This window comes from Suncus etruscus, chromosome 14 (assembly GCF_024139225.1).
Source record: "Suncus etruscus isolate mSunEtr1 chromosome 14, mSunEtr1.pri.cur, whole genome shotgun sequence".
NCBI lineage: Eukaryota > Metazoa > Chordata > Mammalia > Eulipotyphla > Soricidae > Suncus > Suncus etruscus.
The window spans coordinates 93,274,333-93,299,124 of NC_064861.1; the positions used below are offsets into that span (position 1 = coordinate 93,274,333).

At 55.1% G+C, this 24,792-nt stretch overlaps 1 protein-coding gene across 1 annotated transcript; it reads left to right on the forward strand.

The window, feature by feature from the left end:
* The first annotated feature begins 306 nt into the window (after positions 1-306).
* On the forward strand, positions 307-24,589 carry MYBPC2 (myosin binding protein C2). The gene is made up of 28 exons (XM_049787573.1): positions 307-422; positions 2,213-2,302; positions 2,638-2,727; positions 2,927-3,075; positions 3,320-3,437; positions 4,071-4,116; positions 4,257-4,316; positions 5,802-5,995; positions 7,702-7,834; positions 9,598-9,722; positions 10,345-10,450; positions 11,176-11,348; positions 13,127-13,292; positions 14,042-14,148; positions 14,360-14,389; positions 14,661-14,806; positions 16,707-16,866; positions 16,955-17,059; positions 17,503-17,691; positions 18,021-18,155; positions 19,225-19,392; positions 19,548-19,636; positions 20,810-21,005; positions 21,095-21,234; positions 22,362-22,521; positions 22,642-22,778; positions 23,874-24,060; positions 24,579-24,589. The coding sequence occupies exons 1-28, from the start codon at positions 404-406 to the stop codon at positions 24,587-24,589; spliced, it is 3,429 nt and encodes a 1,142-aa protein (XP_049643530.1). The 5' UTR covers positions 307-403.
* The last annotated feature ends 203 nt before the right edge of the window (positions 24,590-24,792 follow it).

Genomic DNA, 24,792 nt, shown 5'->3' on the forward strand with positions numbered 1-24,792 from the left:
TCCTCCTCCCTCAGGCCCAGGGACCCCAACCCTTCCTCCCTCAGGCCCAGGGGTCCAGTTCGTCCTCTCTCAGACCCAGAGACCCCAACCCTTCCTCCCTCAGACCTAGGGATCCAGTTTCTCCTCCCTCAGACCCAGGACCCTAGCCTCCTTCCTTAGTCTGACTCAGAGGTCTAGCTCCTCCTCCCTCAGACCCTTCAGGACTCTCCCACCCCCAGTTCAGGGCCCGTCCCCCGGGCCTGTCACTCAAGTGCCTTGTTGGGTTAGAGCTCGCTGCTGGAATGTCTGGCGGCGGGGAGGGGCCGAGGAGCCTCTTGGGAGTCTCAGGGCTTCTTAAAGGGCTCCCTCGGGGCGCCCCCGTCCTCCCCGGGCCGCTGCAGTCAGTCAGAGGGAAGAGGCCGACATGCCCGAGGCAAAACCAGGTGTCTGGGGGGCTTCTGCTCTGAGAAACTGGGCGGGGAGTGGAGGGCCGGATGTGGGGTGCTGTGGGAAAGGAGCCCCTTGGTTGACACCTGCTGGATTCCTTGAAATTGGGGAATTGTTGCTCCTCAGAGTTGGGGGCTCTGTGGATGGGGGTTGGGGAGTCACTGCATGGTGCATGGGAAAGATGATCTTTCTTGGAAGCTGGGGGGCTCCTATCTGGGGGTCAGCCCTGCTCTGTATAAGGCTGAGGAAACCCCAGTCCTTTCTGGGTGGGAATCTGGGTTTCCCTGCCTAGGAATCAGGTCCCTTTGTCACTGAGGGGCTATGTACCTCTTTCGAAGAGATTTTGACTGCAATTCTACAATTTACAGTAGTATTTTGGGGAGATATTTTTTGCTTTGTTTTCATTTTTGGACGACATCCTGCAGTGCTCTGGGGTTACTCCTGGCTCTGCGCTCAGAAATTGCTCCTGGCAGGCTCAGGCGACCATATGGGATGCCGGGGATCGAACCCGGGTCTGTCCCTGTCAGCTGCATGCAAGGCAAACATCCTACCGCTGTGTTGTCGCTCCGGTCTTGATATACAGTAGTATGAAGAATGCTGCTGTGACTAGCAGTGACATTCTGGTTAATGCTGATGCAATAGTTCTCGGTACTAGTAAGAATGACTTTAGTGCCCAGCCATCCTGGGTGCCCATCTCAGAAATGGGTCCCAGTCACGAATTTGCATACCAAAACATGGTCCTGTTCATCTCAGGGCCCTTGCATTTGTATTTATTTATTTTATTTTATCTACATGGTATTTTTTGGGGGGGTTATTTGTTTGTTTTGGGCCACACCTGGCAGCACTCAGGGGTTCCTTCTGGCTCTGTTGCTTAGAAATTACTCCTGGCAGGCTTGGGGAGACCCTAAGGGACATCGGGGATTGAACCTAGCTTGGCCTTGCAAGGCAAGCGCCTTCCCGACTGTGCTTTTGCTCTGGCCCCTATTTTTGGTTCTCGAGTCACACCCGGCAGTGCTCAGGACTGGCTCCAGTTCTGTGCTCCAAGTTACTCCTGGCAGTGCTCGGAGGACCGTCTGGGGTGCGGGGATCAGAGCCAGCCCGGCTGGCCTCGTCCTTCATTGAGGCTCAGGGCCACTCCCCCAATTTAGCATATGCACTGCCCCAGTGCACTCTGCCTTTTGGGGTCTCTTTGAGGCTCTGGGCATTCAGTTCTACAGGCAGAGCTGGCCATGTGCCCCGAGGGCCTGGCCTCTTGGGGGTGTCCTGGGGGCTGGGGGTCCAGCTCCCAGTTGTCGCTGCACCCCTGGGGACAGAGTTGGAGCAGGAGGCCCTGACTCAGCACCGTGTCCAGTTTCCAGCCCAGGAAGAGCTAATTTTACCCCCGAAAGGTCAGAGAGACACAGGTCCCCAGGGCCCAAGGAACCTGATCACGGGCCGGATCAGAGATCTCCTTATACAGTCTGAGGGAGGAGGTGGGGGGGGCTGACATCTGGTCTGAAGGAGGAGGGACTAAGGGGTTCCTGGTTTCAGAAAGGAGAGGCTGGGGGGTTTCTGGTCTGAAGGAGGAGGGTTGGGGGATTCCTGTCCAGAGGGAGGAGGTCAGAGGATATCTGGACTGAGGGAGGAGGTGATGGAGGACACCTGGACTGGGGGAGGAGGACTGAAGGACACCTGGATGGTGGGGGCCTGGGGAATTCCTGGTCTGAGGGTGGAGGACTGGCAGGCTCCTGGCTTGAGGGAAGAGGGGTGGTCCTCTTCCTGGCCTGAACTCTGCACATCTTCACAGTTGCCAAAAAGGCCCCCAAAGGCAAAGATGCTGCCAAGCCGGCTCCCAAGGAAGCGCCCCCCAAGGAGGCCCCCGCGGAGCCCCCCAAAGGTAGGGGTCTTATGGATCATCAGAACCTGGACCCTGGACACCCAACCCCTATGCCCAAGACTGACTTGTCCACCAGCTAACCCTTCCTTGGGTCCCACTCAGCTCTGCACCCCGTTCATCCTCCCCCCTCCTGCCAAAGACACCCACCAGGACCCAAGGGCCCACCCCAGTCCACAGAGAGGGAAACTGAGGCAGGCCGGGTGGGGGAATCCATCCTGGTGCTCTGGCTCCTTCCTGGGTCAGGAAGGTCACTTTCCCTCCTGCGCCCCGAGTCCTTCCCTGGGTGACTCCTCTTCCCAGCTCAGCACCCCTCATTGATCCTATCTCCTGTGCAGAGGCCCCCCCACCTGAGGACCAGTCTCCTGTCGCAGAAGAACCTTCCGGCATGTTCCTGAAGAAGCCAGACACTGTGTCGGTGGAGACTGGTGAGGGGCCTCGGGCGGAAGGGGTCTGAGGGAGGAGGCCTGGGTGTTCTGGTCTGATGGAGGAGGGAGAAGGAGTGCAGGTCTGAGGGAGAGGAGTAAGAAGTGCAGGTCTGAGGGAGAAGGTGTGGGTTGCAGGTCTGAGGGAGGAGGGTGGAGCAGGTCCCCCCATAGTCTCTCAAGTCCTCCCTCATGCCTCCAGGGAAGGACGTGGTGATCACGGCCAAGGTGAACGGGAAGGAGCTCCCGGGCAAACCGTCCATCAAATGGTTCAAGGGGAAATGGCAGGAGCTGAGCACAAAGACCGGAGCCCGCTTCTCCCTGAAGGAGACGCACGACTCTGCCAGCAATGTGAGGGCCCTTTTCGGGCAGTGGGCCATGCCCAGGTGGCACAAGCACTTGGGAGGGTCCAGAACTCGGGGGGATGGGGCCATGGGTCCCCATGGGTCAAGGTGACCCGGGCATGGCCCCCTCTCTGTGGGGTCTCCTCTGTGGGTGAGGAGTGAGGACTTAGTTGGGGAGAAGATGGAATCCAGGGCCCTAGGGCTGCATGGGGGACTGCCCACGTGTGCCCACACACCCCTGCCTGTGTCAGGTCTACACCGTGGAGCTGCACATCGGGAAGGTGATCCTGGGGGACCGAGGGGATTACCGCCTTGAGGTCAAGGCCAAGGATGTCTGTGACAGCTGCAACTTCAGCATCGATGTGGAGGGTAGGCGGGGGAGGGGGGGAATGTCGCCAGATGTGGGGGACTTGGAGGGGGAAAACCAGAGTTGGGGAGGATGGGGTATAGATTCAGGAGTCAGGGTACTTAAAATGGGGGGGCGGGGGCCGGAGCAATAGCACAGCAGGAAGGATACTTGCCTTAAGCATGGCCAACCCAAGTTTAACCCCCCACATCCCATAAGGTCCCCCGAGAACTGCCAGGAATGACCCCTGAGCATTGTCGTGTGTGGTTTCAAAATCACCACAACAAACTCCTAAACACAGGGAGACGACAAAAATTTAGGGACTCATGGAACCCTCTGAGGGTTTCCAGGCTTTGAGAGTTACTGGTCAGATTGTGGAGGATGCTTACATCTGCGGGGGTGGGGTGGGGGTGGGGAGGCAGAGGCAGGGCATGAGATTGTGCAGGCTGCAAGAAGGGTGTGCTAGCCCAGGTGTGGGGCGCTCTTGGCTAGTGAGATGAACAACATGGCAGCCAGAGGGAGACTTCCAGAGGAGGTGAGGGATGCTCCAATGGTGTGCTGGTTCGGGGGGCGGAGGAGAGAGACTAGAAGTGGTGTGGGAAAGTCTTGGTGTTGGATTAGCCAGAACCTCTGGCTCCCCATTCTTCCCCTCCCAGCTCACCGTGAGGACGCCGGTCAGGACCTAGAGACCTTCAAACGCACGTGAGTGACCCTGAACCCACAGACTTGGGGGGATTTTTCAGACACTGGGGCTTCTGGGAGGACCCAGGAGGCTCCAGGGTGAGTCTGAGGAGGGAACGGGACTCAGCGGGGTCCGAAATCCCCCCTCTCAATGGCCACAGGGGTGAAGGGAAGACAGAAGATGCAGGGGAGCTGGACTTCAGTGGCCTGCTGAAGAAGAGGTGAGTGAGGCTGCCCCGGCTGAGAGGGAGAGGTGGGGTTCCAGCCAAGGATGATTGTGGATGACCCCATTTACTGCTCAGACCTCCTCCAACTGCGTTCTTTCTGTCCACCTGGTCACCTTCCCCTCCACAGACCTGTTTGCAATCCCACCCACACTCTCATCTGCCCACTATTCACCCATCTACTCCCCAATAGCTGTCATTCTCACATTCACTCCTTGTCCACTCGGGTTACATTTATATACATATAAACCCACATACCATCTTTTCACCATTCGTTCATCCACCCATCCATTTACCCATCATCATCTATCATTTATTCAGTCTATCCAGCCATCCACCCACCCTTCCATTTGTATATATATTCTTCTATCCATCCACCCATACATCAATCCATCTACCTACCCATCCATCCATCCATCCATTCACCATCCACTCACCCATCAATTGATATATCCATCTATTCGTTCATCCATTCATCCATCCATCATTCACTATCCACCACTCATCTATTCATCTATTAATTTATTCATCCACCCACCCATCTATTTATCCATCCATCCATTTACCCATCCATCCATTCCTCCATTCACCCATCCATTCCTCCATCCACCCACTCATTAATCCACCCACCCATTCATTTATCCATCCATTCATCTACCCACACACCCACCCCCCTACCCACACCACCCATCCACCCATCTATTCATTCAACACTTCATCCATTCTTTTATCCAACCAGCTTTATCTACTAACCTGCCCATTTATCCATTCATCTACCCAGCATCCACTATCATCCACAGACATAGACCAAGCCCAATGTGGTGGGTCAGAGAAGGTTCCCCTGGGGCCTGGGTAAAGGAAGTCAGGGCCTGGGTATTGTGAGGGGAGAGGAGGAAATTTGGCACTAGGTCTTGTAGAATGGATGGTGAGGAGGGTGCTCCATACTGGGTACCAAAGTGCAGGGGACAGAGCAGTGAGAAACATTGGGTTTGGCTACTTTAGGGGCATGAGCAGGCTGTAGGGAGTGGCCAGAATTGCCAAATTGGGAAGGGTGTGGGGTTGAGGAGCATCCTGTTCTTTTTGTTTTCTTCGTGCCTTTCAGAATATCCCCAATAGTGCTCAGGGACTACTCCTTGCTCTGTGCTCAGGAATCACTCTGTGATGCTTAACACCAAACCATGAGCCTCTCCAGCCCCCTGGGTGTAGGGAGACCCCTCACGGATTCTGGGGGTGGATGCTAGAGCCAGAAAAGGTCTAGATAGATCAGGGGGGCTGGGCTGGGATGTCAGCAGTTGAGAGAAAGTGGTCTGAGAAGGGGGCGGGAGGATGGATGGATGGATGGATGGATGGATGGATGGATGGATGGATGGATGGATGGATGGGTGGGTGGGTGGGTGGGTGGGTGGATAGATGAGTGGCTGGGTGGATGGATGGATGGGTGGGTGGGTGGGTGGATGGATGGCCTGCTCTCTGCACCCTCAGGGAGGTGGTGGAGGAGGAGAAGAAGAAGAAGAAGGACGATGATGACCTAGGCATCCCACCTGAAGTGCTGGAACTGCTCAAAGGAGCCAAGAAGAGCGAGTATGAGAAAATTGCCTTCCAGTATGGCATCACTGACCTTCGTGGCATGCTGAAACGACTGAAGAAGGCCAAGGTCGAGGTGAAGAAGAGTGCAGGTGGGCTGCGGACCAAGAGGTCAGGGCTCTGGGGAAGAAGGGGTGCCTTACACAGTGGTCCATCCCTGGGGGTGTGTGATTCTCTAGCTCCAAGACTTCTCTTTGGGGGATCCTAAGGTACAAAGGTCTAGCCCTGATTGGTAGGCAGGACTTTAGAGAGCCCATGGAGAGGAGGGAAGGGGCAACTTGAGAAGGACCCCAAGGCCAAGGTGACTCCTCCACTCCATGCTGTGAGGACCCACCCCAGGTGGACAGGCTTGGAGCAGGAGCACTGTGGGGGTTAAGAAACACAATGGGGGCCCGGAGAGATAGCACAGCGGTGTTTGCCTTGCAAGCAGCCGATCCAGGACCTAAGGTGGTTGGTTCGAATCCCAGTGTCCCATATGGTCCCCCTGCCAGGAGCTATTTCTGAGCAGACAGCCAGGAGTAACCCCTGAGCACCACCGGTGTGGCCCAAAAACTAAAAACCAAAAACCCCCCAAAAAAAAGAAAAGAAAAAAAAAAAGAAACACCATGAGGGACCGGAGAAATAGCATGGAGGTAGGGCATTTGCCTTGCATGCAGAAGGACGATGGTTCGAATCCCGACATTCCATATGGTTCCCTGAGCCTGCCAGGAGTGATTCTGAATGTAGAGCCAGGAGGAACCCCTGAGCCTGCCGAGTGTGACCAAAAAACCAAAAAAAAAAAAAAAAAGAGGGAACAAGAGCCATCCCATATGGTTCCTTGAGCCTGCCCGGGGCGATTTCTGAGTGCAGAGCCAGGAGTAATCAAGAAAGAAAACAAGTTGGGAGGCTAAAGTAATAGCATTTGCTATGGGTAGGGCATTTGCCTTGTACTCAGTCAATCCAGGTTCGATCCCCGGCATCCCATATGGTACCCCAAGTCTGCTAGAAGTGAGTGCAGAGTGAAGAGTAACCCCTGAACATTGTCAGGTGTAGTTAAAAAACAAAACAAAAGGGCCAGAGCAGTGGTGCAGGTGGTAGGGCATTTGCCTTGCAAACACTGACCTAGGACGGACTGTGGTGCGATCCCCCGATGTCCATATGGTCCCCTAAGCCAGGTGCGATTTCTGAGCACATAGCCAGGAGTAACTCCTGAGTATCACCAGGTGTGGCTCCAAAACCAACCAACCAACCAAACAAACAAAAACAAAACAATACAAAACAAAAACAAGACAGACATGCGAGAAAAGCATGGGGTCAGGGGGCTCCCAGTCTCGTGAACTGAAAGCCCCCACTGTCCTTCACCTAAAGGAGTTGTTAGAACCTGTAAACACAGGAAAAAGGACACATTAATGGAGAGTTGCTTGCTGGTGCTAATCTACCCCCACGAGGCCTCTATATATCAAAAGCCTTTACAGTAGGCTAATGTAAAAGCCCAGGAATTTGTCATTAAGGGTCTGTCAATCACCTGTCCAGTCCCTCTCCTCAGCCTATCATCTTTCTTTTTGTTTGTTTCTTTGGGTCATACCCCACAGCGCTCTGGGGTTACTCCTGGCTCTACGCTCAGAAATCACTCCTGGCAGGCTCAAGGGACCATATGGGATGCCGGGATTCGAACCACCGTGCTATCTCTCTGGCCCTGTGCCTATCTATCATCTTTCTGAGTGTATTTATTTCCTGGGTGTCTGTGTATCTGACACCATTCACCACCCTGTACCCCCATATCTGACACCATTCACCACCCTGTATTCCCACCCCCTAGCCTTCACCAAGAAGCTGGAACCGGCCTACCAAGTGGACAGAGGCAACAAAGTCAAGTTGGTGGTAGAGATCAGCGACCCAGATCTTCCCCTCAAGTGGTACAAGAATGGCCAGGAGATCAAGCCCAGTAGCAAGTATGTGGGGATTGAGCCTGGGTGAGAGGCCTAAACCCAGACAGAGAGAGGGTCAGAGAGGTTGGAGCAGTCACTTCTCAGAAGCCTGGAAGGGCTCCTGGTCACTCATAGGAAGGGAGCACAGAAGTCCCAAGGCATTTACGAGGGACCCTGTGCACCATACTGTGCCCACCGGCTCTCCCACGAAGCCAGTGTGGGGTGTGCATTCCTGGTGGGTAAATCCCACGCTGACATTCTTTGTACATAGGGGGTTTGCCCAGCTGCTCAATGCTTGGTGATTCTGCCTCTGCAGAACAGACAGGGCTGGAGAGATAGCACAGCAGTAGGTCATTTGCCTTGATGTGGCCGACCTGGGAGGGACCCAGTTCGATTTCCGGTACCCCAGCCTGTGGGGGGTGGGGGGGGATTTCTGAGTGTAGAGCCAGGAGTAACCCCTGAGTGCTACTGGGTGGGTGTGGCCCTCAAACTAAACAAAATAAAACAGAACAAAAGACACAAGAAACTGGAAAGAGGATAAGAGTTAAGACACTTGCCTTGTATACAACCAACTTAGGTTCAATCCCTAGCATCACAGATGGTTCTCCCTCACCTCAGTACTATCAGGAGTGTCCCCCTGGACACTGAGCCAGGAATATGCTCTGGGCATCACCGGCTGTGGTACCCATCCACTTCAAAAATAAGGAGACGTACTAAAATGTGCAATTTCCTATCAAACCAAGGTGCTGTGCCATTACTAAAAACAGCGCTCTAAGGTTTATACCAACATGGAAAACAGTTCCAGGTTATGTGCGAGAAACTAGCTCTCAATTCAGCTTGGCAAAATGTTTTTTTTTTTTTTTTTTTGGTTTTTGGGCCACACCCGTTTGACGCTCAGGGGTTACTCCTGGCTATGTGCTCAGAAATCGCCCCTGGCTTGGGGGGACCATATGGGACGCCGGGGGATCAAACCGCGGTCCGTTCCTTGGCTAGCGCTTGTAAGGCAGACACCTTACCTCTAGCGCCACCTTCCCGGCCCCATTGGCAAAATGTTAATCTACACACACAAAGATTACAACATAAAATGAGCGAGACACAAACCAAATGTTTGTCGCAGTTCTATTTTGGAGGACAGTATGCATGGCGTTTATTTTTATTCTGGTCTCCTTGCCCATGTGTCTTAAATTTCTCAGCACAAGCATTTGAGTCTAAGATGAAAAGTTGTTTTTGAGGGGCTGGAGTAATAGTACAGCAGGTAAGGTGCTTGCCTTGCACATGGCTGACCCAGGTTTAATCCCAGCATCCCTGGTGTCCTGAGAACCATTGGATGGGACCCAAAATCAAAACCAAAAAGTTGTTGGTTGGCTATAGTGTCTCTGTAACAGAGACCCTGGAATACAGGCAATTTGAGAGACATCGCGTTTCTAGCTGATGGGGCGGGCTGTCATGTCAGGCTGTCGTACAACCTTCTCAAGGACCCACCTTCCATATTTTTTTGGACCACACCATTTCCTGGCAAGTCAGAGGATGATGAGGGAGTGGGAGGTGAAGAAGAAAGCAACTCCAGGACCCTTATACACTCCACTCACATTCCATTGGCTCTAGCTCAGAGGCATGGCCACACTAGTAGCTACTAGGGAGTCTGGGAAATGTCGTTTCTGTGCCCAGTTGTTCCTCAAATCCTAGAACTTGCACCCAAGTCCCCTCCCTTGGCTCTGAGAGGTGGTGCTTCACCTAGGGGTGGATCTACCCCAGGCCTCTGGTTGAGGGGAGACTGGTGCCTACAGATACGTGTTTGAGAATGTCGGCAAGAAGCGGATTCTCACTATCAACAAGTGCACCTTGGCGGATGACTCTGCCTATGAGGTGGCCGTCAATGATGAGAAGTGCTTCACTGAGCTCTTTGTCAAAGGTGAGGCCTCTGGAACGATGACAGCCCAGTGGGGAGGGGGCTTGCTTGCATGCACCAATCATGGGTTCCATTCCAGTAGAGCCAAAGCTCTGAACACTGCTGGGTGTACCTAAAAACAGCTATAGCAAAAAATAAAAGCAAAATTAAAAGTTTAAAATATGTATTTTGGACAATGAAGAGGGCATTTGCCTTGCAAATAACCAATTGGGTTTCAATTCCCGGCATCCCATATCACCCCCTGACAACTTCCAGGAGTGATCCCTGAGCTCTGATCCAGAAATCAGTCTAGAGCACTGCTGGGTGTGATCCCCCCCAAAAAAAAAATTTTTTTTTTAAATATAAAGTTTAAAAAATATATTTTGCACAATGGGTAGGATATTTACCTTGCACATGGCCAAAGGGCATTTAATCTGACATCCCACATGATTCCCTGAGCCTGCCAGGAGTGACGCCTGAGCACAGAGCTAGGAGTCAGCCCTGAGCACTGCTGGCTGTGAACCAAAAACAAACAAACAAACAAACAAAAAACCAAGAAATAGTGAAGGCCCGGGACTCATGGGGTCAGGGCTGGGAGTGATGCTGTGAAGGTGACCTTCATCCTGTACCCCCGATTGCCCCACAGAACCCCCCGTCCTGATCGTGACCCCTCTGGAGGACCAGCAGGTGTTTGTGGGAGACCGTGTGGAGATGGTGGTGGAGGTGTCCGAAGATGGGGCGCAGGTCATGTGGTGAGTGAGCCGCTTGACCTCAGCGCCCCCTGTTGGCCTCTGGCGTCCGTCATTCTTTGCCGAGAAGTCCCCAGTGCACCCCAACTTTCTCCCTGAGCTTCATCTCCACCTGACTTCTTCCTAGCACTTCCTTTTGTTTGGTTGAGTTCTTTTTGGGGGGGTCACACTCAGCAGTGCCTAGGGGCTACTCTCAACTTTGTGCTCAGAGATTGCTCCGGGCAGTGGTGGGGGGACCCTGAGGTTCTGGGGACTGAACCAGGATACAAGGCCAGAGCCTTCCCCCGGTACTGTCTACTGATTCTCTAGATTTTTTTGGCCTCTGAGCCCCTGACTCTACTGGTTCCTTTCTCTGGTCCCCTGATTCCATATCTCTGAGTTATTTTTCATCTAGTTCACCATCCAGGCTGGGGCTGACCCAACAGTGAGGGGCGGAGTGATAAAACAGCGGGGAGGACCTTGCAGTTGACCAGGTCCCATCCCCAGTACCCCAGAGGGTCCCCCAAACCTGTTAGCGGTATCTTCCTTCTCTGTGACCCTGAGCGTCCCTCTGAACCCTACTGAGGCCGAAGTATGTCTCCTCTTCCTTCTCCTCCTCCTCCTCCTCCTCTTTGTGTCCTTTTGAACCCCACCCCACCGGGGACCCAATCAGGTCTTTGTCATTCCCTGAGACACCCCGAGTCCCGGCCTGGGGTGGCCCTGACCTGCTGGCTGGCCCTGCTGCCCAGGATGAAGGACGGCGTGGAGTTGACGCGCGAGGACTCGTACAAGGCCCGCTACCGCTTCAAGAAGGACGGGAAGCGCCACATCCTCATCTACTCCGACGTGACCCTCGAGGACTCGGGCCGCTTCCAGGTCATCACCAATGGCGGCCAGTGCGAGGCTGAACTCATCGTGGAAGGTGCGGAGGTCCGGGCGCCCCACACATGACACTCATGACACACACACGACACCACACACAACACACAACTCAAACATTCCACACAAAACACAACACACCACACATCACCATACACACTACCACACATAATAACATACAACACAACACACACAATATACCACAATTATATCCACAGAACACACAACTCATATACACTCTACACAACATCTCACACAATCACACAACTCATATACTTCACACACTTCTTTTTTATTTGTCTTGTTTTGGGGTCAAGGGTTACTCCTGGCTCTAAGCTCAGAAATAGCTCCTGGCTGGCATGGGGGACCATATGGGATGCCTGGATTTGAACCAACTGGGATTTCTTCTGCATGCAAGGCAAATGCCCTACCTCCATGCTATCTCTCCAGTCCCTCTCACACACTTCTTTTTTTTTTTTTTTTTTTTTTTTTTGGTTTTTGGGCCACACCCGTTTGACGCTCAGGGGTTCCTCCTGGCTATGTGCTCAGAAATCGCCCCTGGCTTGGGGGGACCATATGGGACGCCGGGGGATCGAACCGCGGTTCTTCCTTGGCTAGCGCTTGCAAGGCAGACACCTTACCTCCAGCGCCACCTACCCGGCCCCCTTTTTTTTTTTTTTTTTTTGGTTTTTGGGCCACACCCGGTGATGCTCAGGGGTTACTCCTGGCTGTCTGCTCAGAAATAGCTCCTGGCAGGCACGGGGGACCATATGGGACACCGGGATTTGAACCAACCACCTTTGGTCCTGGATCGGCTGCTTGCAAGGCAAACACCGCTGTGCTATCTCTCCGGGCCCTCTCACACACTTCTTTTTTTTTTTTTTAATTTTTTAATTTTGAATTATGAGAACAAAAGATGCAAAGAAAGAGGACAAGGTAAAGTTACAGTGGAAGGACAATAACCCATAACATAATTCTCAGAAGAAGTCCCCTTGCTGATATCTTAACTTTGAACTTTCAGCCAAAGAAAGTTAAATAAAACAGAATCCATGTGCAATTACTTTGTCCCTCAAGTCCCCAGATTGTAGCACATTATAATATTTCTTAACAGCACACAAGGCAATCTAAAGCCATAAAACTTACGTAACTCCTTAATCATTAGAGGCATAGTATTTTTTACATTTCCATGTACATGCATATTAGCTTAAGTTAACCTCAAATTTTAAGTGGGTGCGTTTTAAGGATTAGAGTCAAAGGAGCACAGTAAAAACGGTGTTAGAGTGGCAATTGTTGTTTGCATAGGCCCACCAAAATATGAGAGGCATGGAAAGGAATAACCTTGGCCTAAATACAAAGAGATCCTACCCCTGAAGTTTCCTGGCATAAGACCATCTCACACACTTCTTAACACAACACACCAGACACAACCAGGAGGGATCCCTGAGCCCAGAGCCAGGAGTAATCCCTGAACACTGCCAGATTGCGCCCCCCCAAAAAAAAGTACCTTTTCAAAGTTTGACCAAGTTCCTGTTCCCCAACATCCTTGGGGGCTCCAGAAACACTCAGGATGAATAGAGTCTCCTCTCTGTGCTCCACACACCATGTGACCTGGACTGCCTCAGTTTCCCCTATTTTCCCTTCTCAGGGCTTGCCCACCTGGCCTGTGTGGTCCATGCTGGGTTCTTGACATCATCATCCGATCTTCCTGGGGACATGAGGCATGAGCTGCCCTCAGGATGTGGTGTGGGGCAGGCTGGGTGTGGGGGTACAGGGAACCCCTGGGACCCAGCCGCTCAGCCCAGCTGGGGTGGTGCCGTGCAGAGAAGCAGCTGGAGGTGCTGCAGGACATCGCCGACCTGACCGTGAAGGCTACGGACCAGGCTGTGTTCAAGTGCGAGGTGTCGGATGAGAAGGTCACGGGCAAGTGGTACAAGAATGGCGTGGAGGTGCGGCCTAGCAAGCGTATCACCATCTCCCACAAAGGCCGGTGAGTCCTTCGGGGGAGGGATTCCCACACTTGGGGAGCCAGGGAGAGCAGGCCAGTGGGGGGGGGCTCTCGTTGGCTGGAGCACGGGGAGCCTCTGCCTTTGTTGGACTCCCTGCACTCTCGGGCTTATCCGGTTAGTCCATGCGGAAGAAGGGGGACCCCTGGGAGGGACACACAGAGACGCAGCTGGGAACTGACCAGTGTCACCCCCCAGGGCTGTCACTGAGGGGCACACAGGGCCAGGACACAGGCTGAGGTGAAACCAGGGGTCACATTTGCAAAAGGCAGAAGTGGGGTATAAGGATTGGGGTTCAACAGACAGTACATCTGAGGGTTGGAGCAATAGCACAGTAGCAAGGACGCTGGCCTTGTGCATGGATAACCTGGATTCCATCCCCAGCATCCCATAAGTTTCCTTGAGCATCGCTAGGAGTGATTCCTGAGTGCAGTAGTGGATCAAAACAAAACAAGGGGTAGGAGAGATAGCATGGAGGTAGGGCTATTGACTTGCATGTAGAAGGATGGTGGCTCGAATCTCGGCATCCCGTATGGTCCCCCAAGCCTGCCAGGAGCAAGATTTCTGAGTGTAGAGCCAGGAGAAACCCCTGAGCACTGCTGTGTGTGATCCAAAAACCAAACCAAACCAAAACAAAGCCCAGGTGGAAACAGTGTGAGCATTGAACAAGGAGCTTGCTCTCCTGGGGGTTCCACCGGGCTGACCCCTCCTGGGTACCCGACTACCCTTCAAGGTTCCACAAGCTGGTGATTGATGACGTGAGGCCAGAGGATGAGGGCGACTATACCTTCGTGCCCGATGGCTATGCCCTGTCCCTCTCAGCCAAACTCAACTTCCTGGGTGAGTAGCCCCTCAACTGCCCCCAGACCCCCAACTCTAAACCCAGACATGGGGAGTTCCCCAGGGGGATTCCAAGGGAGGATGGGGAGCACTGTGTCCACTAAGGGGCATCCATGATAGGACAATGAAGTATCCCCCCACTTCCTCTATGTGTGTGGGGCGACCAGCCCATGGACTGAAGTCTAACCATCCAGTCTTCTTTGCTCCCCAGAAATCAAAGTGGAGTATGTGCCCAAACAAGGTAAGCCCTGAGCTGCTGTGGTGGCTGGGGGTCTGAAGGAGGAGGCTGGTGTTCTGGGCCTGAGGGAAGAGGACAGGATTTCCTGGTCTGCAGGAAAAGTTGGGGGTCAGGGACCCTACATCAATGAGGAGGATCTGGACCCCTAGTCAGGAGGAGGAGGAGGGCTGCACCCAAGGTTTTTGTGGCCCTCAGAATCCAGCATCTTGGGGGTCTGGGGGTCTGGGAATGCCCCTCCTGCCCCTCCACCCTGTGCCTCTCCTCTGGTGTCCAGAGCCACCCAAGATCCACCTGGACTGTTCTGGAAAGACCTCGGCCTCAGAAAACTCCATCGTGGTAGTGGCTGGCAACAAATTGAGGCTGGACGTGTCTATCACTGGGGAGCCTCCTCCGGTCGCCACCTGGCTGAGGGGGGACCAGGTATGGGGGCTCCTCCCTTCTGTTGTGCTGAGCCTCTCGGAGCAAGGTGCTCTGCCTCTTGGAGCTTCCATTTCATCATCCATAAAAAGAGCATGATGGTTCCTGTAGAGGGTTGTTTGAAGACCGGCCTTCTAGTCGTCCAGCCTCTGGCCACTGACCTGGCATGTGCTGGGTTTCCCATCCAGTCACTGCTTCTAAACTAAGCCCTGTAGCTAGTGATTCACCCATAAGTCTATCATCAGTTGCTTCTATTCATTTAGCAGCTCATTCATCAGTCATCTAGCCAGCACTCATCAGTAATCAGCTCATTGGCCACTTAGCTATTCCACCCATCCATTCACTCCTGTACCCATTTATCTATCCATCAACCCACCCATCCATGCATCATCCACGCATAGACCCATCCACACACCTACTCATCCATTCATCCACCCACCCATCCATAAATCTGCCCATCTATCCACTCACTGACCCATCCACACATCTCTTCATGCATCCATTCGCCCACCCATCCATATATATATATGTACATATATATACCCATTATTCATCCTATTCATCCACATACCCACCAGTCTGTCCTTCAATCATCTACCCACTCATCCTTCTATCCATTCACCCATCTACCCACCCACAAGCCTATCCATCCACCCACTCATCCACCCACCTATTGATCTATCCATCCATCAATTCATCCACCCATCCATTCATCCTCCAAACCATACATTCATCTGTTTATCATCCATGCATCTATCCATCCATTCATCCACCCACCCACCCATCCATTCACCCATCCATCCCCCAATTCATCCATCCATCTGTCCATCCATCCATTCATCCATCCATCCACCCACCTATCCCCCATCCATCCGTCCGTCTGTCCATTCATCCATCCATTTGTCTCATTTATTTGTCCATACATCTATTCATCATCCATCTACCCATCCCCTAACTTATCCATCCGTCTGTTCATCTATCCATTTGTCCATCCATATGTCTGTTCATAAATCCATTTGTCCATCATCCACCCATCCATTCATTCATCCATACATCATTTATCTATCCATCCATCCATCCATCCATCCATCTATCCATCCACCCATCCATCCCCCAATTCATCCATCCATCCATCCATTTGCCCATGCATTCATCTGTTCATCCATCCACCTATTTATCCATCCATCCATCTGTCTGTCCATCCATCCATTCATCCATCTATCCATCTATTCCCTCATCCATCATCCATCCACCCACACATCCATCCATTCATTACTCCCCCCACTCATCCCACCAACAATACTTTCACTTTCTGTGTTCCAGGCGCTGGAACAGCTTACTTGTCCTCTCCTCTGGGCTGAGTTTCCTCTTCTGTAATATGGAGAGGCTCAAGCCAACCTTCACTCCTCCTCTCACTCTGCAACCCCCCCTGAGGTTCCCCCTGGCCAGGCTCTGTGCTTAAGCACTGAGGATCCAACCCGAATCAGACAAAACCTTGCATTCCAGAAGCCTGCACCCCCGGAGACAGCCCAGGGCGAATGGGGTCCAGAGCCAGGGAGGTACTCGAGGCCCCACCCATCTCAGGGGTTGGTGGGACAAAACCACTTAGAGAGGGCCTCGGGGAACTCCTGGACCAGGTGACATCTCATGGGTCCCGAAGGAAGAGGGAAGGCAGCTGTGGGTCTGGAAGTGGGTGCAAAATTCTGGCATGAAGCTGGGCGTGGCTTTGGATTCTGGGGGTTGTTTTGGACAAGGCAGGGCAGGAGTGAGGGAGGAAGAAGCTGGGGACAGAGCCTTCCTCTTTGGCTGGTCCTGGGTTTGCTGTTGGGGAGTCCTGGGGAGCCAGGAGCAGTAGCAGGGCAGAGGCAGGTCTGGTGCCAGGCCAGCTGGTGGCTGTGTCCAGGTGTTCACGGCCACCGAGGGCAGGATCCGCATCGAGCAGCGGGTGGACACGAGCAGCTTCGTGATCGAGAGTGCCGAGCGGGGCGACGAGGGTCGCTACACCATCAAGGTCACCAACCCGGCCGGCGAGGACGTGGCCTCCCTCTTCCTGCGTGTTGTTGGTGAGAGGAGCACGGGGTTGCTGAGATGGCACTTTAGTGGGGCTAGGGGGGACTGGGCTTCTTCTGACTCTCGTGTCGCACCCCTCAGATGTCCCGGACCCCCCAGAGAACGTGCGTGTCACCTCAGTGGGCGAGGACTGGGCCATTCTGGTCTGGGAGCCACCCAAGTATGATGGGGGACAGCCGGTGACGGGTGAGTGTTTAATGAGAACTCTGTGATGACCCCTGACCTCCCAGAGGAGTCCTGAGAATCCTTGGGGAATCCTGTGTTTCACTTATTTTTGGATTTTGGGCCACACTCGGCAGCACTCAGGGATTATTTCTGGCAAACTCTGGGGACCCTATGTGATGCCTGAGATTGAACCTGGGTTGGCCACATCAAGGCAAACACCCTCCCTGCTGTGCTATTGCTCTGGCCCCAATGTGTTCTTACTCTGTTGGGATTGGCCAGTATTCTGGGCTTTTCGCTGGCCTTTAACCCCTAACTCGTGACCTGTGACCCCTCTATTGATACCTACTGGGTGGGTGACCTCATACAGCCTAAACCAACACTCAAGTACCACTTTCTTTGGCCTTGGGGTTAGCTGAACGTGTTCCCTAAGACTGCCATTCTTCTCTACTTTGGGGGGCCTCTAGGGTACCTCCTGGAGCGGAAGAAGAAGGGCTCACAGCGCTGGATGAAGCTCAATTTCGAGGTTTTCACGGAGACAACCTACGAGTCCACCAAGATGATTGAGGGGGTCCTGTATGAGATGCGTGTCTTTGCTGTCAACGCCATTGGGGTCTCCCAGCCAAGCATCAACAGCAAACCCTTCATGCCCATTGGTGAGTGTGCAGAAGGCCACACTCCGGAAGACCCACCCACCAGACCACACCCACACCCACAAACCATGCCCAACTGCTAGCTACGCTCATCAGCCACACCCACCACTGGTAGCACACTCACCTCTGAGAAGCCTGCCTGCTCACCTCTGACCTTTGACCCAGCCCACGTGTGACCTCTGCTCTTATCTAATAACCCCCACACACAGACCCCAATCAGTCCTCCCCCAAGTGACTGGCCTTCCATATATGATTCTGACTTCTCTTTCCTGCTGACCCTTGACCTCTCATTGATCTTCCCCCTTCTTTCCATTCCCCCTGGATCACTGTAGCACCCACAAGTGAACCCCTGCACCTGACGGTGGAGGATGTGACCGACACCACCACCACCCTCAAATGGAGGCCCCCGGACAGGATCGGGGCAGGCGGCATCGACGGGTACTTGATCGAGTACTGCCTGGAGGACTGTGAGTGACTCGAGGCTCAGGAGACAGGGGGGTTCAGAGGGTCTCTACTGGGGGTGTCTCTACTCACATGTGTTCTAGACTGGATGCACCCCTTCCTCCTTTCCTGTCTCCTGCATGCTCCAGGCAGCATACCCTCTTCCCATCACTGTCCCTTTCCCCTAGCCCAGCACGTACCTGAAACCTGAAACCCTTCTTCTTTGCTTCTTCTTCGTGTGTTTTACTATTCCGGGACCACAGATAGGAGGGTTCCATCCACTTTTTTACATATATATATATATATATATATATATATATATATATATATATATATATATATATATATATATATATATATTCTTACATATATATGTTAATCTTTTTATATTTCTTTTTTTTTTTTTGTTTTTGGGCCACACCCGGCAGTGCTCAGGGGTCACTCCTGGCTGTCTGCTCAGAAATAGCTCCTGGCAGGCACGGGGGACCATATGGGATTCGAACCAACCACCTTAGGTCCTGGATCGGCTGCTTGCAAGGCAAACGCCGCTGTGCTATCCCTCTGGGCCCTATCTTTTTATATTTCTTATCAAAATTATTTTAATTTAATTTGTTTGGGGCCACACTCAGCGATGCTCAGGACTGATCCTGGCTCTCTACTCAGAAATCACTCCTGGCTGGGCTCAGAGAACCCTATGGGGTGCTGGGGATTGAACCGGGGTCTGCTGTGTGCAAGGCAAATGCCCCCCCTGCTATGGTTCCAGGCCCCCTCGTCAGCTGTTTCCTCCCAGGGCTCCTGCCCACCCCTCCCAACTGCTCCAGAACCCCCATTTCAGGACTCCCTACTTAATGCAGCCGCCTCCCATGGATTCCTAAGGGCAGGAAAGATCTTGCAATTCTGCCTCTCACGCTGAGCTACCAGGGAGCAGACTGGAGTGGGGTGGAGTGGGGTGCCCGAAAGCATCCCAGAAACTGGGGCCCCCAAGTGCCTGCAGAGCTTGAGCTGCTGCTAGTTCCTTCCCCCTAGGCCCACACTGGGGGGTCTCTCCCGAGGAGTCGGGTAACCCCTGGCTCTGAGCGGAGGCTCCCTCTGCAGCCGAGGAGTGGATTCCCGCCAACACCGAGCCCGTGGAGCGCTGCGGCTTCACCGTCAAGAATCTCCCCACCGGAGCCAAGATCATCTTCAGGGTGGTGGGGGTCAACATCGCGGGGCGCAGCGAGCCCGCCACCCTGCCCCAGCCGGTCACCATCCGGGAGATTGTGGGTGAGCCCCCCCCCCGCCCCCAGCCCCGCGCCCCAGGTCCCCTCAAGGCCTGACTGGTTGGTGCTCCCTGGATGTCTCATGACCTTGGCGCCCCGTGCCCCGCACCAGGGATCCTTGCTGGGCCCTAAGACCCCCCCTTCTGTGCGCCCCCCCAGAACAGCCCAAGATCCGCCTCCCGCGCCACCTCCGGCAGACTTACATCCGCAAGGTCGGGGAGCAGATCAACCTGGTGATCCCTTTCCAGGTGAGCGCGAGGGGCGTGGCTCAATGTGGGCATGGCCTGTTGACAAGGGGCGTGGCTGGGTCTGTGAGAGCGGCGTGGGGCGTGGCATCTAGGGGGCGGGGCGTGGTGAATGGGCGTGGCCTGGCACCACAGGGGCGTGGTTTGATGGGGCGTGATATTAGGGTGATGTCACATGGGCGTGGTATATTGGGGGCGTGGCACGGCATGGGCGTGACAGGGCATCTTGGGACAGGATAAGGCGCCATGGGGCGTGGCATTGGGTGTGATGCCACAGGGGCGTGGTTTACAATGGGCGTGGTCTGTTGACAAGGGGCGTGGCTGGGTCTGAGAGCTGCGTGGGGGCGTGGCACCTCGGGGGCGTGGCGTGGTAAAATGGGCGTGGCAGCCAGAGCATCGTGTGATAGGGCCAGACACCAAGGGGCGTGGCCGCATGTGGTGGGCGTGGCAGCTTGGGGCGTGGTATGGCGTGGGCGTGACAGCCAGGGCATCTTGTGATAGGATGAGGTGCCATTGGGCGTGGCCTGTTGTACCAGGGGCGTGGTTTAATGGGGCGTGGCATTAGGGTGATATCACGTGGGGCGAGGCATGTGGTGGGCGTGGCACATTGGGGTTGTGGCATGGCGTGAGCGTGACATCCAGGGCATCTTGGGATAGGATATGGCGCCATGGGGCGTGGCCTTGGGTGTGATGTCACATGGGGCGTGGTTTACGGTGGGCGTGGTTAGCGGTGGGCGTGAGAGTCCGGGCATCCTGTGATAGGGCGAGGCGGCATGGGGGCGTGGCCTTGCTCACGTGTTGGAGGCGTGGTGCTGGGCGTGATGTCACACGGGGCGTGGCGAGCGGTGGGTGTGGCATACGGTGAGCATGCACCTCGGGGCGTGGCCTAATGGGGAAGTAGCATCAGGGGGCATGGTTTGGGGGTGGGGCAGGCAGGGCATCCTGTGATAGGGCGAGGCACCAGGGGCGTGGCCTGATGCAGAGGGGCGTGGTTTTGATTGGTTTGGGCGGGCCTTGTGGTGGGCCTGTCGTCTAGAGGCGTGCCACTAATGGGCCTTGCAGCCAGGGCTTCCTAGGCTGGGGCGCTGCACCGCACCCGGGGCCAAGTGTAGTGGCTAAGCGGGGCGGGGTGGGACCTAGGCCGACCCTCCTCTTCCTCCCTCCCGCGCCCCCCAGGGCAAGCCGCGCCCCCAGATCGTGTGGACCAAGGGCGGCGCCCCCCTGGACTCCAGCCGCGTGAACGTACGCACCAGCGACTTCGACACGGTGTTCTTCGTGCGCCAGGCGGCGCGCGGGGACTCGGGCGAGTACGAGCTGAGCGTGCAGATCGAGAACATGCGCGACACGGCCACCATCCGCATCCGCGTCGTGGGTGCGCGTCGGGGGTCGGGGGTGAGCAGAGGGGGTGCCAGGGTGCAGGGACAGCTCTGGGCCGAGGTTGACTCCCCCGCCGCCGTGCAGAGAAGGCCGGGCCCGCGGAGAACGTGATGGTGAAGGAGGTGTGGGGCACCAACGCGCTGGTGGAGTGGCAGCCCCCCAAGGACGACGGCAACAGCGAGGTCACGGGCTACTTCGTGCAGAAGGCGGACAAGAAGACCATGGTGAGGGCCCGAGGCGGGGTCCGGGCAACGGGGTCCCCCGTGTCCACTTCAAACCTGGGGCTGCGGAAATACGGAGACAGGCAGGGGTCTTGCTGGTTATTGGGGTCCAAGAGTTAGTGCAGCGAGTCAGATGCTCGCCGTGCATCCCCCGGACTCGGGTTTGAGTCTTTGGCACCTTATCTGGTCCCCCAGGCACCTCCAGGATCCTCTCCCGAGCACACCCGGGTGCGTCCCCAAATCCCCACCTTCCAATATTTTTTGTTGCTGTTATTACCGATGTGAAATAGCACGATGAAGCACCCCGAACCCCGTTGTTTGTGTTGAGTCTGTCCTGGCGCCGCTGTCTGGCGCCAGGACCTGGCCAGGGCACATCCGAAAATCCCAGCTAACTCCATGGGTGGGTGGCTGGTGGGATAATGACAGGAGCAGCCAGCTGGCTCTCGGGTGGGCGTGGCTTCTCCTGGTACCGCCCCCTTCCAGTCACCGTGGGCGTGGTCTCCAACACCATCCAATCTTCCCATGTGGGAGGAACTTCTCCCGGAACCGCCCACTTGCTTGCTGTGGGCGGGGCTTCTCATAGAGGGGGCCTTCCCTCGTATGGGCGTGGCTTAGCAGGGCACCGCCCCACTGTGGGCGTGTCCTTGCACAACAGGACTTCAAGAACCCGGCGTGGGCGGGGCTTCTGTTGAAGATCCTCCCACAAATGGGCGTGGTCTGACGCGACACCGTGGTGGGCGGGGTTAGCTCTTAGCTCCTGGATGCTGCTGCCTGGTTGCAGACCCTGGGCAGCTAGCTCCTCCTGATCCAGTGCTCCAGGCCTGGGGGGCTCTTGGCTGCACCCCAGGTACTGTTTTTGTTCTTGGGGTCACACCCGGCAGCGCTCAGGGGTTCCTCCTGGCTCTGCGCTCAGAAATCGCCCCTGGCAGGCTCAGGGGACCCTATGGGATGCCATATGGGATTCAAACCACCGTCCTTCTGCATGCCAGGCGAACGCCCTACCTTCACCCTTCATGTTATTTCTCTCCTGCCCCTGCATCCCGGATACTTTGACTCTCCCCCAGCCCTCCTGTCTGCACCCCCTTTCGGACCTGTCCAACCTGGCCGGCCCCTCTCATCCCTCCCTCCAGGAATGGTTCAACCTCTACGAGCACAACCGGCCCACGCGCTGCACCGTGTCCGACCTCATCGTGGGCAACGAGTATTATTTCCGCGTGTTCAGCGAGAACATCTGCGGGCTGAGCGACGCCGCGGGCGTGTCCAAGAACACGGCGCACATCCTCAAGAACAGTACGGGGGGCCGCCTGGGTTGGAGTCCTGGGCTCCTCTGCACCCAGAAGCAGCGGGAGGGGGCGTCCCGGGGGTCGTGGGTGCTGCAGACCTCACTGAAGGCACCCCCCGGTCCCACAGGCCTCACCCTGAAGCCGCTGGACTACAAGGAGCACGACTTCCGGACGCCCCCCAAGTTCCTGACACCCCTGCTGGACCGGGTGGTCGTGGCGGGTTACTCGGCTGCGCTCAACTGTGCGGTCAGGGGACACCCGAAGGTGTGTAGGTTTGTGTGTGTGTGTGTGTGTGTGTGTGTGTGTGTGTGTCTGGTTGCCTGAGACCGTGCTCAGGGTGGGGTGCTCCAGAGCAGTGCTCAGTCCTCAGTGTTCAGGCCCCTGGGTGGTGCTTATGGGGCCTTGACCAGGGATCAAATTTGGGTCTTTGGGTGCATTTCTGTGCCTTCACCTTGTCCCCCATTTATTTTGTTTTCCAGTGGGGGTACTGCAACTGTCTTGTGCTCAGCAGTGCCTGGTGTTCTGGTGTTCGGGGTCAGAATTTGAACTGGGGTGTGTGGCCACAACTCTCGAGCTATATTCGTGTTTTGTTTTTTTTTTGGGTTTTGTTTTTGTTTGGGTGGACTCCTGGGAGTGCTCAGGGCTGACTCCTGACTCCAGGTGGGGTTTGAGGAACCGTGTTTGGTTCTGGGCATCAATTCTGGGTCAGCCCTATGCAATGCAAGAGCTTTCCTATCTCTTGAGCCCCTTTGTTGGGTCCCGTTTACTCTATTATTTGTGTATCCTCAAAGAGCTCCCCGAATGAAAAATGGATTCCTATCCCCTTACCCCCTTGTGGAGGGAGATCTTGGTGATATTTATCCGCAGCAAATAATCCACACCGACAGGAGGGTAAAGGGGTAAAAAGGTTGGGCGCAGAGAGTCCTTTGTCAGCCTACTACCAGCTCCAAAAAACACCTGAGCCAGCCAGCAAACTCTGCCAAAAGACCCTAACACCTCGCTCCCAAACTATTTTATTCGGCTCTCAACAGCGCCCCACTGGAAGGTCAGGGTGGGACAACAGGCAAAGAATAACCTTATGGAAACGTTTTCATATACAACACCCCTTATTTATTTATTTATTTATTGGTTTTGGGGCTACACCCAGCTATGCTCAGGGATTATTCCTGGCTCTGCACTCAGAAGTCGCTCCTGGTAGGCTAGGGGGACGATGTGGGATGCCGAGGATCGAGCCCAGTTCTGTCCTGGGTTGACAAGTCCTAGGGCATGCGAGGCAAATGCCCTACCGCTGTGTTAAAACCCACTTGAAAGCAGGCCCAGGGACCCTCCCATCAGCTGATTCCCCTCCTGCTCTCACAGCCCAAGGTGGTCTGGATGAAGAACAAAATGGAGATCCGTGAAGACCCCAAGTTCCTCATCACCAACCACCAGGGAGTCTTGACGCTCAACATCCGCCGGCCTTGCCCCTTCGACTCGGGGACCTACTCCTGCCGCGCCGTCAACGAGCTGGGGGAGGCGATGGCTGAGTGCAGGCTGGACGTCCGAGGTGAGCCCCCAAACCGCTTGGCCAAAAGCAGGGGTCAGAGGGGTGTGAGGACCCAAGTGAGGAAGGTCCTGGGGCCCTAGGAAAGGCGTGGCCAGGAATGGGGGAACTGGGGCAGCTCCAGTAGTGCTGTCCCCCAAACCCCTCTTCCTCTCCCCCATATTTCAGCCCCCTCAGGCCTCCTCCCTTTATTCCTCCTGAGTTCACCCCTCAGCCCTGTTCCTGCACCCCAGCTCCAGTACCCCAACTGGCCTAGAACTCTCTTCCCTTCACCTGCTCCTGCCCCAATAGGCAGTTATAGGACAAAGTGGGGGCATGTAGAGTTCCCACCCCACAACCTGGGCGCCCCCCAGCTGGTCTTGGGTACCCCCAAAGCATCCCTGCTAGAGCAGACATCCAGGTGTGCATGTGAAGGGCCGGTCCTATAGCACCCCCTACTGGCTGAATGATCCAGCCTCTGTTCGGATTGGGGGCCCCTGTCTGGCCACCCCCCTAATTGACCTTCTCTTTTGTCTCCCCAGTTCCTCAGTGAAGTGCCTGCCTGTCTCCGTCCCCCGTCCTGTGGCCTCCTGCGCCCCTGAGAACATGCTCAGTTTCTCGTGTCTGTTTTTCGTCCTGTGGGGTTTTGGGGGGGGCACCATCGACCGTCGGTGGTGTGGGAGACAGTGGCCCAGAACCACTCCCGACGTGACCAGAAGCGACAATACCCTGCCACCCACACCCCCTATTGCCTGG